This window comes from Colobus angolensis, unplaced genomic scaffold (assembly GCF_000951035.1).
Source record: "Colobus angolensis palliatus isolate OR3802 unplaced genomic scaffold, Cang.pa_1.0 Scaffold3, whole genome shotgun sequence".
In the NCBI taxonomy this organism is placed as follows: Eukaryota; Metazoa; Chordata; class Mammalia; order Primates; family Cercopithecidae; genus Colobus; species Colobus angolensis.
Genome location: NW_012116265.1, coordinates 29,414,362 through 29,426,399, shown reverse-complemented (window position 1 = coordinate 29,426,399; position 12,038 = coordinate 29,414,362). Strand labels below are relative to the sequence as shown.

Sequence of the window (12,038 nt, the reverse complement as noted above, 5' to 3'; positions counted from 1 at the left end):
ATATATATATATATTTTTAATCGATTTCTACACAGATGCTTCTGCACACCTGTCCGTGATTTGTCCCTCCTTCCCACTTGATAACTGTGTGGCCCACAGAATTCTTTGACCATAGTGATTGAACTTCAGAGTGAAGAAGTCCAGTTGCTTGTCAGTACCTTAGTAGTATTACCAGAATACCCATTTTTTGCTAGGGTATCATATGATGCAGGAGGGCAGTTACTAGTAACGTTTCTTAGGTAAATTCTTTGAGCCGAGAGACAAGTTAGAGAATTCCCTTTGGAGACTGATTAAATTCAAGCTTAGAAAAGTAGAAGAAACAGACTTTATTACCCCTGTTAAGAGTTCTCTGAGCTAATCAGTCTGGTTAACAAGTTATAGAGATATGCTAGAGGGAAGGTCTCTTGAAGTCCAGGGTAGATTTGTGGACCAAGTTGGGAGCAGCCACCGAGGTCAGTCTGGAAAGGTAAGTTCAACAGCTAGGCCGGTTCATTGGCTGCTAGAGATGTGGTTGAGGATCACCATCCACGTTAACAGGGTGCATGTCAAGAAAGTGGAAGTGCCACTTTGAACTGCTGCTCTTTGACATGTGTCAAAGTTCAGGAGAAGGGACATGCCGTGCGTAGGACATGGGGAAGATAGCAGTTGTACCAAGAATGAGTGGAAGAGGAAGGGGAGAGGGTAACCTCGACTATTCCCCCAGGTGAGAAAGCGGAATTAGGTCATCGATACTTGGCTGGATCCGCCAGGCCCTTACTGACCCTTTGCCCTTCAACAGGTGACCCTGCCCTTAGCATGAGCCACTGGATGTTCCATCAGCAGGCCCTGCAGGAGTACATCCTGATGTGCTGCCAGTGCCCTGCAGGGGGACTTCTGGATAAACCTGGCAAGTGAGTGCTTTCTCTCTGGGGAGGGAAGCGTGGGGAGGAGAGAGCAGAGGGGCATGCACCTCAGGCTTACTCAGAGCCAGACCTCAAGAGCAGAGATGTCACCCTTAGCACCTGCATAGTGCTAGATTGTATGGGAAAAAGCACCCAGTTGGGAGCAGCCCTCGAGGCCATTGATCCTGGCACCTCCAGCGGCCCATCTTGTCCCCCAGCTTGCATGCAACCACCTCCCCCAGACAGGGAAACAGATTGCTGGGTAGATAACTCTTCTTCTTTAAAACAAACAAACAAACAAACAAAAACACTGATCTAAATAGAATAGGAATAGAATAGGAGACAGGATTTTAAAACCCCTGAGTGTTGTAAACAGAGACTGTAATCATGACAACTATTATAGAGTGGATTAAATAATTAAGCTAAAATCTGAGGTGGCTTATGTGTTATAAAAGAAAAAGGGAAATAAAATAAGTCCTCTAACATTTGTTCCCCACCCTCTGTCTCCCCCGACCCCAACACACGTCCTGCTGCTCTTGGTGTCCAGGGGAAGGCCTGGTCCAGCAATTTATCAGGAAGAATGTGGCCCATGCCTAGATATTTAGGTATTTTTCTAGAGAAGTGTATCAATTTATCACTAGTACTGCCCCTGGAGAGCCCTTTCCAGAAGACAGTTGGAGAGATTGACTGTAAAATTACAGTTTCCTTTAACCCTTGATAGTTTAAGGTAAAAAAGAAAAAAAGAAAAGAAAAAAAAATTACAGTTCCCGCTGCTGGGCAGGGCTGGAGGATGGGACTTTTATTTTATTGTGTCTTACTTTTTTGAGACAGGGTCTCCCTCTGTCACCCAGGCTGGAGTGCACTGGCACAATCACGGCTAACTGCAGCCTTCACCTCTTGGGCTCAAGGAATCCTCCTGCTTCAGCCTCCCAAGTAACTGCAATTACAGGCCTCTGCCACCACACCTAGCTAATTTTTAATCTTTTGTAGAGATGGGGTCTCCCTATGTTGCCCAAGCTGGTTTTGAACTTCTGGCCTCAGACTGTTCTCTTGCCTCAGCCTCCTACGTGCTGGGATTATGGGTGTGAGCCACTGTGCTCAGCCTGTGGGTCTTTAAATAACACTGCTGGGAAAACTGTGCCTCCTCTAGCCACATAGAGGACAGGGGGGAACATGGGATAGCACCAGTGGTCTCTGAATTGCTGTGGCTGCATCCGTAGCTGTGTGCGGAGCAGAGGAGCGCCTGCTCAGAGCTGCCTGTCCTTACAGGTCGCGTGATTTCTACCACACCTGCTACTGCCTGAGCGGCCTGTCCATAGCCCAGCACTTCGGCAGCGGAGCCATGTTGCACGATGTGGTCCTGGGTGTGCCCGAAAACGCTCTGGTAAGGCGGGTGCAGGGCTTCGCACCCCTTCTCCACAGGGACCTCGAGGACAGAAGGCTTTCCAAGTGAGCAGAACTGGCTCTGTGTTTCCTGTGTGGACAGGCGGAAGCTTGTGGTCCCTCTGCCCTTCGAGGTGTGCGGCCTTTAATGAGGATGTGACCGCAGAGGAGACGCACCTCTGGGCAAGCTCAGGGTTCTGAATGGGCGGTCTGATCTGTCACAGAGCTGTTGTGCCTTTATCCCAGCTCTGAGGACCTAGCCCACCGCTGGTATTAGCTTCCCCTCAAGGAGGCCGTAGTCACGTGTCACTCTGAGGCTGTGGGTCCCAGCAGGCTTGTGATAGCACTGCAGCCGCGCAGCACTGCCTGTCGCATCTCCCCCAGAGGCTCAGCTTAGATGCCTTCTCTTCAGAGAATGAGATCCCCGGAACGCTCTGCCTCAGCACCTTGTTCATATTCTTTGTAGTACTTTACTCAGTTGGTGGTGTGTTGTTTAATGTGTGTTTGTCTGTTTTCCTCAAAAAACAATAGCCCTGTGAGGGCAGGATGCTCACTGCTGCAGCCAGCTGAGGACAACGTGGAGGTGCTCTGAGCCTAGACATGAGTCTGAGACATGAATCCAATGGAGACTGTCCCCAGTGACCAAATCACACGGCCCGACTCTTACTAAGCCCTACTTCCACCAGTGTAAACATGGCCTGCTGCTACCATTTAGGTCACTGCCTTATTTTCTCATCTGTGTTGTTTTAACCTTCCCTTTTCGTTTCAAAAAAATTTTTTTTTTAATTTTTAATTTTTTTTGTGAGACAAAGTCTCACTCTGTCACCTAGGCTGGAGTGCAGTGGTATGATCTTCGCTCACTGCAACCTCCGCCTCCTGGGTTCAAGCAATTCTTGTGTCTCAGCCTCCTGAATAGCTGGGATTACAGGTGTGCGCCACCACACCCAGCTAAGTTTTGTATTTTTAGTAGAGATGGGGTTTCCCCATGTTGGGCAGGCTGGTCTCAAACTCCTGACCTCAAGTGATACGCCCGCCTCAGCCTCCCAAGGTGCCAGGATTACATGTGTGAGCCACCACGCCTGGCTCCATCTTTGTTTCTTTTAACTGGGAAACATTTCAAATGGAAGAAACACAAATGGCCAATAGATAGTTGAAAAGATGCTCAGCCTCATTCTTAATCAGAAAAACAGCCATCCAGCTTTTCCAGGCCCTAATTATTTTCCCCGTTTGCCTCTTATATAGTCCTCTTCCAGTTTTTTTTCCTCTCTCCTTCTCCAGAGGTAACCCTGTCCCAAATTTGACATATATCATGCCTGTGGATGTTTTTGTACTATTGCTACATACATATGTATCTATAAGCGATATATAGTTGTTTATAAGCAATATAACAGTTGCTTGCATGTTTTCAAACTTTTTGAAATGGTACCTACTATACCAGTTATTCTGCATTACTTTTTCCACTGACCATTGTTATTTTTGAGGTTTATCTGTGTTCGCATGTGTTGCTCCAGTTTATTTATTTTAACTATTATATGATACTCACTTGTATAAATGTACCCCAGTGTAGTTCTCTGTTCTCCTGCTAGTTATCAATTTTTTGCTATTACAGTGTTGTAGTGAATGTTCTGGTATCTGTCTCATTGGGTTCATGTGTTAGAATGTCTCCAGGAGGGGACCTGCTGGGTTGAAGGGGACACATATTGTCATCTTTGATAGATATCTCTCAACTGCTCCCCAGCATGGTTGTGTAAGATGAACCGATCCATAGTCAGACCTTTTCCTTTTTGCCATTTGATGGATGTGAAATGGTATTTGTTTGATTGTGCATTTTCCTGATTACTAGAGAGGTTGAAAATCTTTTCAAATGTTCGTTGGCCATTTGTGTTGTCTTTTGTGCTCGTTTTCTTACTGATGGATAGCTTCAGTTGTTTTCCCTTAAATATGTATAGTTCTTTGTATATTTTTGATACTAATCTTTTGTCAGTTACATGTGTGTAGTGAATATCTTCCAGCTTGTGACTTGTCTTTTCATTTTGTGACTCTGATTTGTATGGCTATAAAAGAATACCTGAGACTAGATAATATATAAAGAAGAGGTTTATTTAGCTCGTGGTTCTATAGGCTGAGAAGTTCAAGGGCATGGCTCTGGCTTCTGGCAAGGGTTGTGCTGCATTGTAATATGTGGAAGTCAAAGGGGAAGCCAACCCATGCAAAGAGAGGAGAGCCTGAGGACACCCTGGCTTTGTAACAGCCTACCCTTGCCGGAACTAATCCATTCCCTCCAGGACTAATCCAGACTCCCCAGAGCAAGAGTGAGAGCTCACTCACTACCGCAAGAACAATACCAAGGCACTCCTGAGGGACCTACCCCTCGAACCCAAACACATTCCATAAACCCCCCCTCCCAACATCGCCACCTTGGGGATCAGATTTCAACATTAATTTTTGTGGGGACAAATAAACCACATCAAAACCATAGCATTTTGTTTTTAGTGTTTTTTTGTTTTTTTGGTTAAATAGAAGATTTTAGACCAGATATGGTGGTTTTCACCTGTAAACCTAGCACTTTGGGAGGCTGAGGTGGGAGAATTGCTCGAGCCCAGGTAGTCAAGGCTACAGTGAGCTCTGTTTGCACCACTGCACTCCAGTCTGGGAGATGGAGTGAGACCCTGCCCCCAGCACCCTTTCCCCACAAAAATATTTTAATATTTTAATTTTGAAGTGGTCAAATCTGTTTGTCTTTTCTGTTGTTTAGGGGTTTGTTTTGGGGGGAGGGTAGGTGAGGATTTACTTAAGAAATCTACCATTTTTGAGGGAAGCAGACAAAAGGAGGCACACGTTAAACAAATACATTACAAATTGTGACGCATGCTATGAAGGGAATGAACAAGGCACTGCAGCAAGTCATTAAGTGTAACCTCTAAATAGTCTAAAGCTTGCCTTTTTAATCTAGATTTTTAATTCTCTTGGATTTGGTTTCTGTGTACAGCGAGGCTTGGATATAATGTTGTCTTTTTTCCATATGGATAACCAGCACCATGTACTGAAGTCTACAGCCTTTCCTGCTGATGTGTATGTCATGTGTTCCACACCCTCAAGTTTCCATACATGAAGGGGCCCTGTTTCTGGACTCTCTATTCTGTTCCTTTGGTCTGTTTGCCTATCTACACTCTTTTAAGCAAGTCTGAAAACAGGTAGGCAAGTCCTGTCTGCCTTGTTGTTTTTCTTCAAAATTGCCTTGGCTATTCTTTGCCTTTTGCGTTTTCCTGTGAATTGTAGGATCAACTTGTCAAGTTCTAATGGGATTTTTATTGGAATTGCACTGCATTTTAGATTAATAGGAGAGAAGCAACTTGTGTTTTTTTTTTTTTTTCTTCCTGTCTTCCCAGGAGTAGGAAGAGAACTGACTTCTTTTCAATATTTAGGCTTCCATTTATGAACATAATTTTTCTTTTATTTAATGTCTTCCAATGGTTTTTTATAATTTTTTCCATAAAGGACTAGCATTTTTTTTTTAGAGTTATGTCTAATTTACAGTTTTTATGTCTCTTGTGACTGGAATCTTTTTTATTTTCAATTTTGTAACTGTTTGTTACTAGTGTATAGAAATGCTAATAATATTTATAAATCTTGTATCCAGCTACCTTGTTGAACTCTCTTAATAGTTTTAAGTTTGTCTAAGTTTCCGTTTTATTTTTCTTGCCTTGTATTGTTGACTAAGATCACCACGTAGTCCTGACTAAAGATAATAGAGGGCATTCCTGTCTTGCTCCTGATTGTAATGGGAAGGCTTTTTATAATCTGACCATTAAGCATGATAGGGTTAACTGTAGGGTTGTGATAGTTACATTATATCGTTAGTGATATTTGCTTCTATTCCTGATTTGCTAGGTTGTTTTTGTTAGTTTCAGTCATAAGGTAGTGTTAAATTTTATTGAATGCTTTCTCCGCATCTGATTTTTCTTCTTTAATATGATATGCTTCATTAATGTTCTGATGTTAAGCCTTATATTCCCAAGATAAGCCCTTCTTGGTCATAGTAGAGACAGTGTGTCTGTGTCTGTGTGTTTTGTTCAGTATACTGCTGGATTCAGTTTGCCAGTATGTTTGCATAGTACTTTTATTTAGGATTATTTTGCATGTGCGTTCATAAGAAAGATTGATCTAAAATTGTATTGTATTGTCCTTTTCCAGTGTTTCAGGATAATATCTTAGCCTCATAAAATTAGATGGGTAGCTTCCTGCTCCTTTTACTTTTTTTCGTTTTCTTTTCTTTTCTTTTTCAGAGACATGATCTCACTCCGTCACTCATGCTGGAGTGCAGTGATGTGATCATAGCTCACTGCAGCCTGGAACTCCTGGGCTCAAGCTATCCTTCTGTCTTAGCCTCCCAAGTAGCAGGGACTACAGGTGCACACCACCAGAACCTGCTAGTTTTAAAATTTTTGTAGAGACAGGGTTTTGCTAGGTTGCCTAGTCTGGTCTTGAACTCTTGGCCTCAAGCTATCCTACCTCAGTCATACAAAGTGCTGGGATTATAGGTGTGAGCCATTGCACCTGGCCCCCCACTGGCCCCCTTTTTTTTTCAGTCTCTTAAAAAGTTTGTATAGGTCAGAGACTATCTGTTTCTTTTTAGGTTTGATAATACTTGCCTGAGAAACCGTCTAGGTCTAGTATCTTTTAGGGGATGTGGGGGTGGCAGAATAAGCAATTGTTGTTCTTAATTTCTTCATGCAGGCCTTTAAAAATTCCTTAAGTCGATTTTGACAGTTTTTCTGGTTTTTAAAAATTACTGCTTATCTGAATTTTTGTATGTTTTAGCATGAGGTTGCTCATAGTATTCTCTCAAAAATTTTTAAATCTCTCCTGCAGTTGTGTCCCCTTCTTCATTCTCCCACAGTGGGAGAATCCTGATTATTGGCCTAAGATTATGCCCCGTGTCAAATCTAAAGTTTTTTTTGGGTTTCTGTGATGTACTAGAATAACATCATGGAGTTTAAATATGACCTAACAGCCCTACTACCTAATAGGGTTGTGGTCCTTTTTTCTTTTCTTTTATTATTTTTTTTGAGATGGAGTCTCGCTCTGTTGTCCAGGCTAGAGTGCAGTGGCGCAATCTTGGCTCACTGCAACCTCCGCCTCCCAGGTTCAAGCGATTCTCCTGCCTCAGCCTTCCAGGTAGCTGGGATTACAGGCACCCACCATCATGCCCGGCTAATTTTTGTATTTTTGTAGAGACGGGGTTTCACCATCTTGGCCAGGCTGGTCTTGGACTCCAGACCTCAGGTGATCCATCCACCTCAGCCTCCCAAAATGCTGGGATTACAGGCGTGAGCCACCACATCCGGCCCCTTTTTTCTTGATTATAAATGTAAATACATGTTTATTGTTTTAATAATTGGGATACATAAAATACAAATAAGAAAATTAAAAAACAATCATATCACTATTAATATTTTGGCATGGGTACGATTTTTGCCATTTATATACATCTCAGGTACAAATACACTTTTTAAAGTGTTTGAGGCTGGGCATTGGCTCACACCTGTAACACCAGCACCTTGGAAGGCCGATGCTGGTGGATCACCTGAGGTCAGGAGTTTGAGACCAGCCTAGCCAATATGGTGAAACCCTGTCTCTACTAAAAATACAAAAATTACCCGGGCGTGGTGGCTCACACCTGTAATCCCAGTTACTCAGGAGGCTAAGGCAGGAGAATCTCTTGAACCCAGGAGGCAGAGGTTGCAGTAAACTGAGATCACGTCATTGCACTCCAGCCTGGGCAACAGAGCAAGACAAAAAAAAAAAAAAAAGTTTGAGATAGTATTGCACATACTGTTTTCTCACATATGTTGTAAGCATTTGCCTATATCATTAAATATTTAAATGCATGTTTATAATGGCTGTATATTACCCTGTGTCCCATGGACTAGATAGTTTTGGCAAATACACAGTTTTTGAACCTTTGGGCTTTGTGTGATAAATCTTTGTGTGTATCTCTGATTCCTTATACTAAATTCTTAGAAGTGCCTTTCATGGAGCAAAGGATGTGTTATGTTTTCAAGGACCACCGGGGTGAGTAACTGGCACCTTTTCTTCTCTTTGCAGCAGCCCACTCACCCAGTGTACAACATTGGACCAGACAAGGTGATCCAGGCCACTACATACTTTCTGCAGAAGCCAGTCCCAGGTTTTGAGGAGCTTAAGGATGAGACATCGGCAGAGCCTGCAACTGACTAGAGGACCTGGGTCCCTGCAGCTCTGTGCTCACCCATCTCCCCAGACAAGGTTTATACGTTTCGATACATACTGCATTCTGTGCTACACAAGCCTTAGCCTCAGTGGAGCTGTGGTTCTCTTTGTCCTTTCTTGTCAAACAAAACCAGTGGCTCTGGGTTTGGAGAATACAGTGGCTGGTTTTAAAAATTCTTTCCACACCTGTCAAACCAAAAATCTATCAGCCCACCTGGTGTGGTTGGTGAACAGTGCACGCCAGGAGGAAGCAGCCCCTCCTCACCAGCTCTCCAGCCAGGACGATCACATAGAGATGAATGGCATCTGAGTATTACGGCATCCAGAGCCACTGCTGACTCCCACTTGCACGCCACCATTCAGTCACCAGACTGGGTGCCCTCCCATGGGCGGAATAAGTCTGCTCCATGCCAAGCCTGGGCTTTTGAGTCCCACCAAGATGAGTTCTCTGGGAGACTGTGGTGGGGTTGCACCAGGAGATGCCTCTGCCTCTCGACTCACACCCTGGTCATTTGCAAGGGAAAGGAGCTGGAGGTGGGGGGAGAAAGATCTCCTTCAGTTGGGAGCCCCTCCGCTTCAACACTGGAGAACTGAGCCTTGCATCTCTCCAGGGTCCAAGGCCACGCTTGGTGCACAGGCAAGACTTGCTTCAGCCCCAGGTGTGGTGACTTAGACCTGGGAAACCAATTATGAGTGGAAAATGAACCTCTAGTTCAACTGTGCCAGAGGAAGCAGCCCTCCAGTGCCCACCCGCCTCACTCCTCCGCATCATGTACCATGAAAACCCCCTCTGACGGCCTCAAGGCAGTGCCTGCAGGCCGAGGTCCTTCTGGGGGTTTCTATCTTTCTTCCACCAGACTCCAAGCCCATTCTCCTCCAAGACTGTGTTGTCTTTTCTCACCCAGAGTATTAACACTACTAAGTCTTTCACCTTAATTTATGACTCAGGATTTATTCACGTCCTGCCCACTCTAGGCTCACAGGAATAAAATCAAGTGCTAGACACGCTGGCTGCCACTAAGGCACTAGCTCCGGAGCTGGTGGTGGCAGCAGGGGGTGCCGCCCAGCGTGCTGGGTCCTGGCAGTGCCTCTGCTGTGCTGCACATTGAGCCCTTTCTCAGTCAGTGGAGTGTCGAGTTGGGCCATCTGTCCACTGACCTGGCCTTCATGTAAGCAGCTGTGGGCTGCGGGCAGACAGGAGCTCAGAGACGCAGCATGAGGCTCTTAGAAAAACCTGGCCATTTGCTGCCTCTAATTCCTTTTGCTTTGACATATTGGGCTATGTATTACCTCCTTGAAATAATAAAAGAATAACATTTTCTATGATGTCTCTTATTTGTGATCTGTACCAAGAAAATGCCCAATGCTAGGAGCTATTAAAGGTTGCTCAGGGATCATCAGTCTCCTGTGTGCAGGATTCCAGACTGTTTGTATTGGTGGTGACAGAGGAGTGACCGAGTTCTGTCCTCACATGCTGTCTCCTCCAGTAGAGGAAGCCGTGGGCCTAACAGAGAGTGGGAAGAGTTGTTTTCCAAGCTCCCTGGGGTAATTCGGTGTGCTACGCCCCAGCCCTCCACACACTGCACTTCATGGTCTGTCTCTGAAAGACAGCAAGGACTGAGCCCTAGCCCCAGAGCAGGCTGACTCAGCAAGGGTGGGTGGATGTCTGGCCAGAGGCAGGGGCTGTCCCAGGGACAGGCTGGAACTCTGTGGCCACTTGGCTTTCCCTTGCTCTGGCGAGAACCCCTCTCCCATGGGAGGCCAAGAACATAGATGTCCTGTGGCCTGACCCTTTTGGAGGGGAGAGAAGATGGTGTCCCTAGAGGACACCCAAATCCATGTAAATAAGCCAAATGCGCATCCAGGAATGTAATTCCTGCCCCCTGTGCTATTTTTGGCCTGTTAACAAAGGTTTGCGCTGCAAGGCAACATATTGAAATGCATCCTTTCCATCACTGTAACAAAAGGCAAAAATCCTCTCCAGCACCAGGAGCCTCAAGGTATTGTGAGATTAACTGCAGTAATAATTCGTGTGGTTAACAGAAGGGACTGCTTCAGTCTGAACTGGCTTTTTACCAAGAGGGAGGGATCTGGAGGTAGGAGGGCATCATTACTTTACCCGAAGGGTAGGTCAAGTTGGTCTGGGTAGAAAAGAGAAAGGGTTATTTCAGGAGAGTTTACACTGGCATATCCATGAGACATCCTTTTCCGGAGGGTTTCCTGACAGCTCTCAAGGTAGGTCCTAGAGATTTGTTTATTCATTCATTTGAGATAGGATCTTGCTCAAATGCACCCAAGTTGGAGTGAGCTGGATGCTCACTGCAGCCTCGACCTCCCGGGCTCAGAAGATCCTCCTGCCTTAGCCTCCCAAGTAGCTAGGACCACAGGTGCACACCACCACAGCTAGCTAATTTTGGTATTTTTTATAGAAATGGGGTTTCACCATGTTGCCCAAGCTGGTCTCAAACTCCTGGGCTCAAGCGATCCTTCTGCCTCAGCCTCCCAAAGTGCTGAGATTACAGGTGTTTGAGCCACCACACCTTTGGAGAGATTTATTATGTGAATCCTTGAGTAGAAGACATTTATGTAGCATTCAAGGTGGATTACCCCAAATAAAGACTTTCTCTCATCAATAAACACAAAATTAATATAGATCTCTATATCCAGGTGGGCTCCAGTTTCACCCTTAGACCCACCTTGAACACCAGATAAGCTGGGAAGCCTGCCAGACCCTATAGGGAGCGGAGCATAAAGAGAACCTCATGGATAATCAGGGGAAACACCCCTGAGATAACAATACCAGTAAACAACAGTTCCAAACTGTTCTCCCTTCATGGTATTACTGAGCATTCTTCCGTATCTTTCATGACTGGGATGCTTTTCATGTAATATTAGTGTCAAGTGACAAATAGTAAGGATTGGACCAAGCATTCTAGTCGCCCACATGCACAGCTTGGTGGCATTTACTGCCCTTGAATAGGGAGGAGAGTATAATAAGACACCATTGCAACTGGTAGAAAACTTGACCCAAACTGGCTTTTAAAGCAAAGAGGCCATCTGTGGACTCTGAAACTGCAGAGTCCAGGAGTTAGGCTGGCCCTATTAGGTTCCTCACCCTCCCTCCATCTCTCTACATTAGCCTCAATCTCAGGCTCTCCATGGGGTTGTAAAATGGCAGCACCAACAGCTCTAGACCCTACATCCTCTTGGGGTCAGGTTCAGCAGACAGGCACACCTGGTGCCGCCCCAGCCTTCCTTCCCAGCGAGTATCATTGTGTTTCACTGGCTTTAATCAAACCAAGTGCCTTTCCAAGAAGCAGTCCGGTGGCTTGGAGAATACAGTGCACCAATTGGCCGACATCTTGGTCACATGCCTCTCCCATGAGAGGGAAATGAGGCTTCATTAGAAGCACATAGTTTTTGGGAAAGGGGAAGGAACAATGCTCCACATGCAAATTAGGATTGTTGCCAAAGGGGTAAATGGGTGCTATAGAGGCAAATGGCCATTGCTCTCAAACAGTG

The 12,038-nt window shown here is 45.2% G+C and overlaps 1 protein-coding gene across 1 annotated transcript in view; it reads left to right on the top strand.

Annotated features, from left to right (window-relative positions):
• The window catches only part of FNTB (farnesyltransferase, CAAX box, beta), a 77,597-nt gene extending 67,758 nt beyond the window's left edge, over positions 1 to 9,839 (top strand). The window contains exons 10-12 of the mRNA XM_011949758.1: positions 779 to 890; positions 2,151 to 2,265; positions 8,373 to 9,839. Coding sequence (XP_011805148.1) covers positions 779 to 890; positions 2,151 to 2,265; positions 8,373 to 8,504 — 359 coding nt within the window. The 3' untranslated portion in view covers positions 8,505 to 9,839. The remainder of the gene's footprint in view (positions 1 to 778; positions 891 to 2,150; positions 2,266 to 8,372) is intronic.
• Positions 9,840 to 12,038: the final 2,199 nt, after the last annotated feature.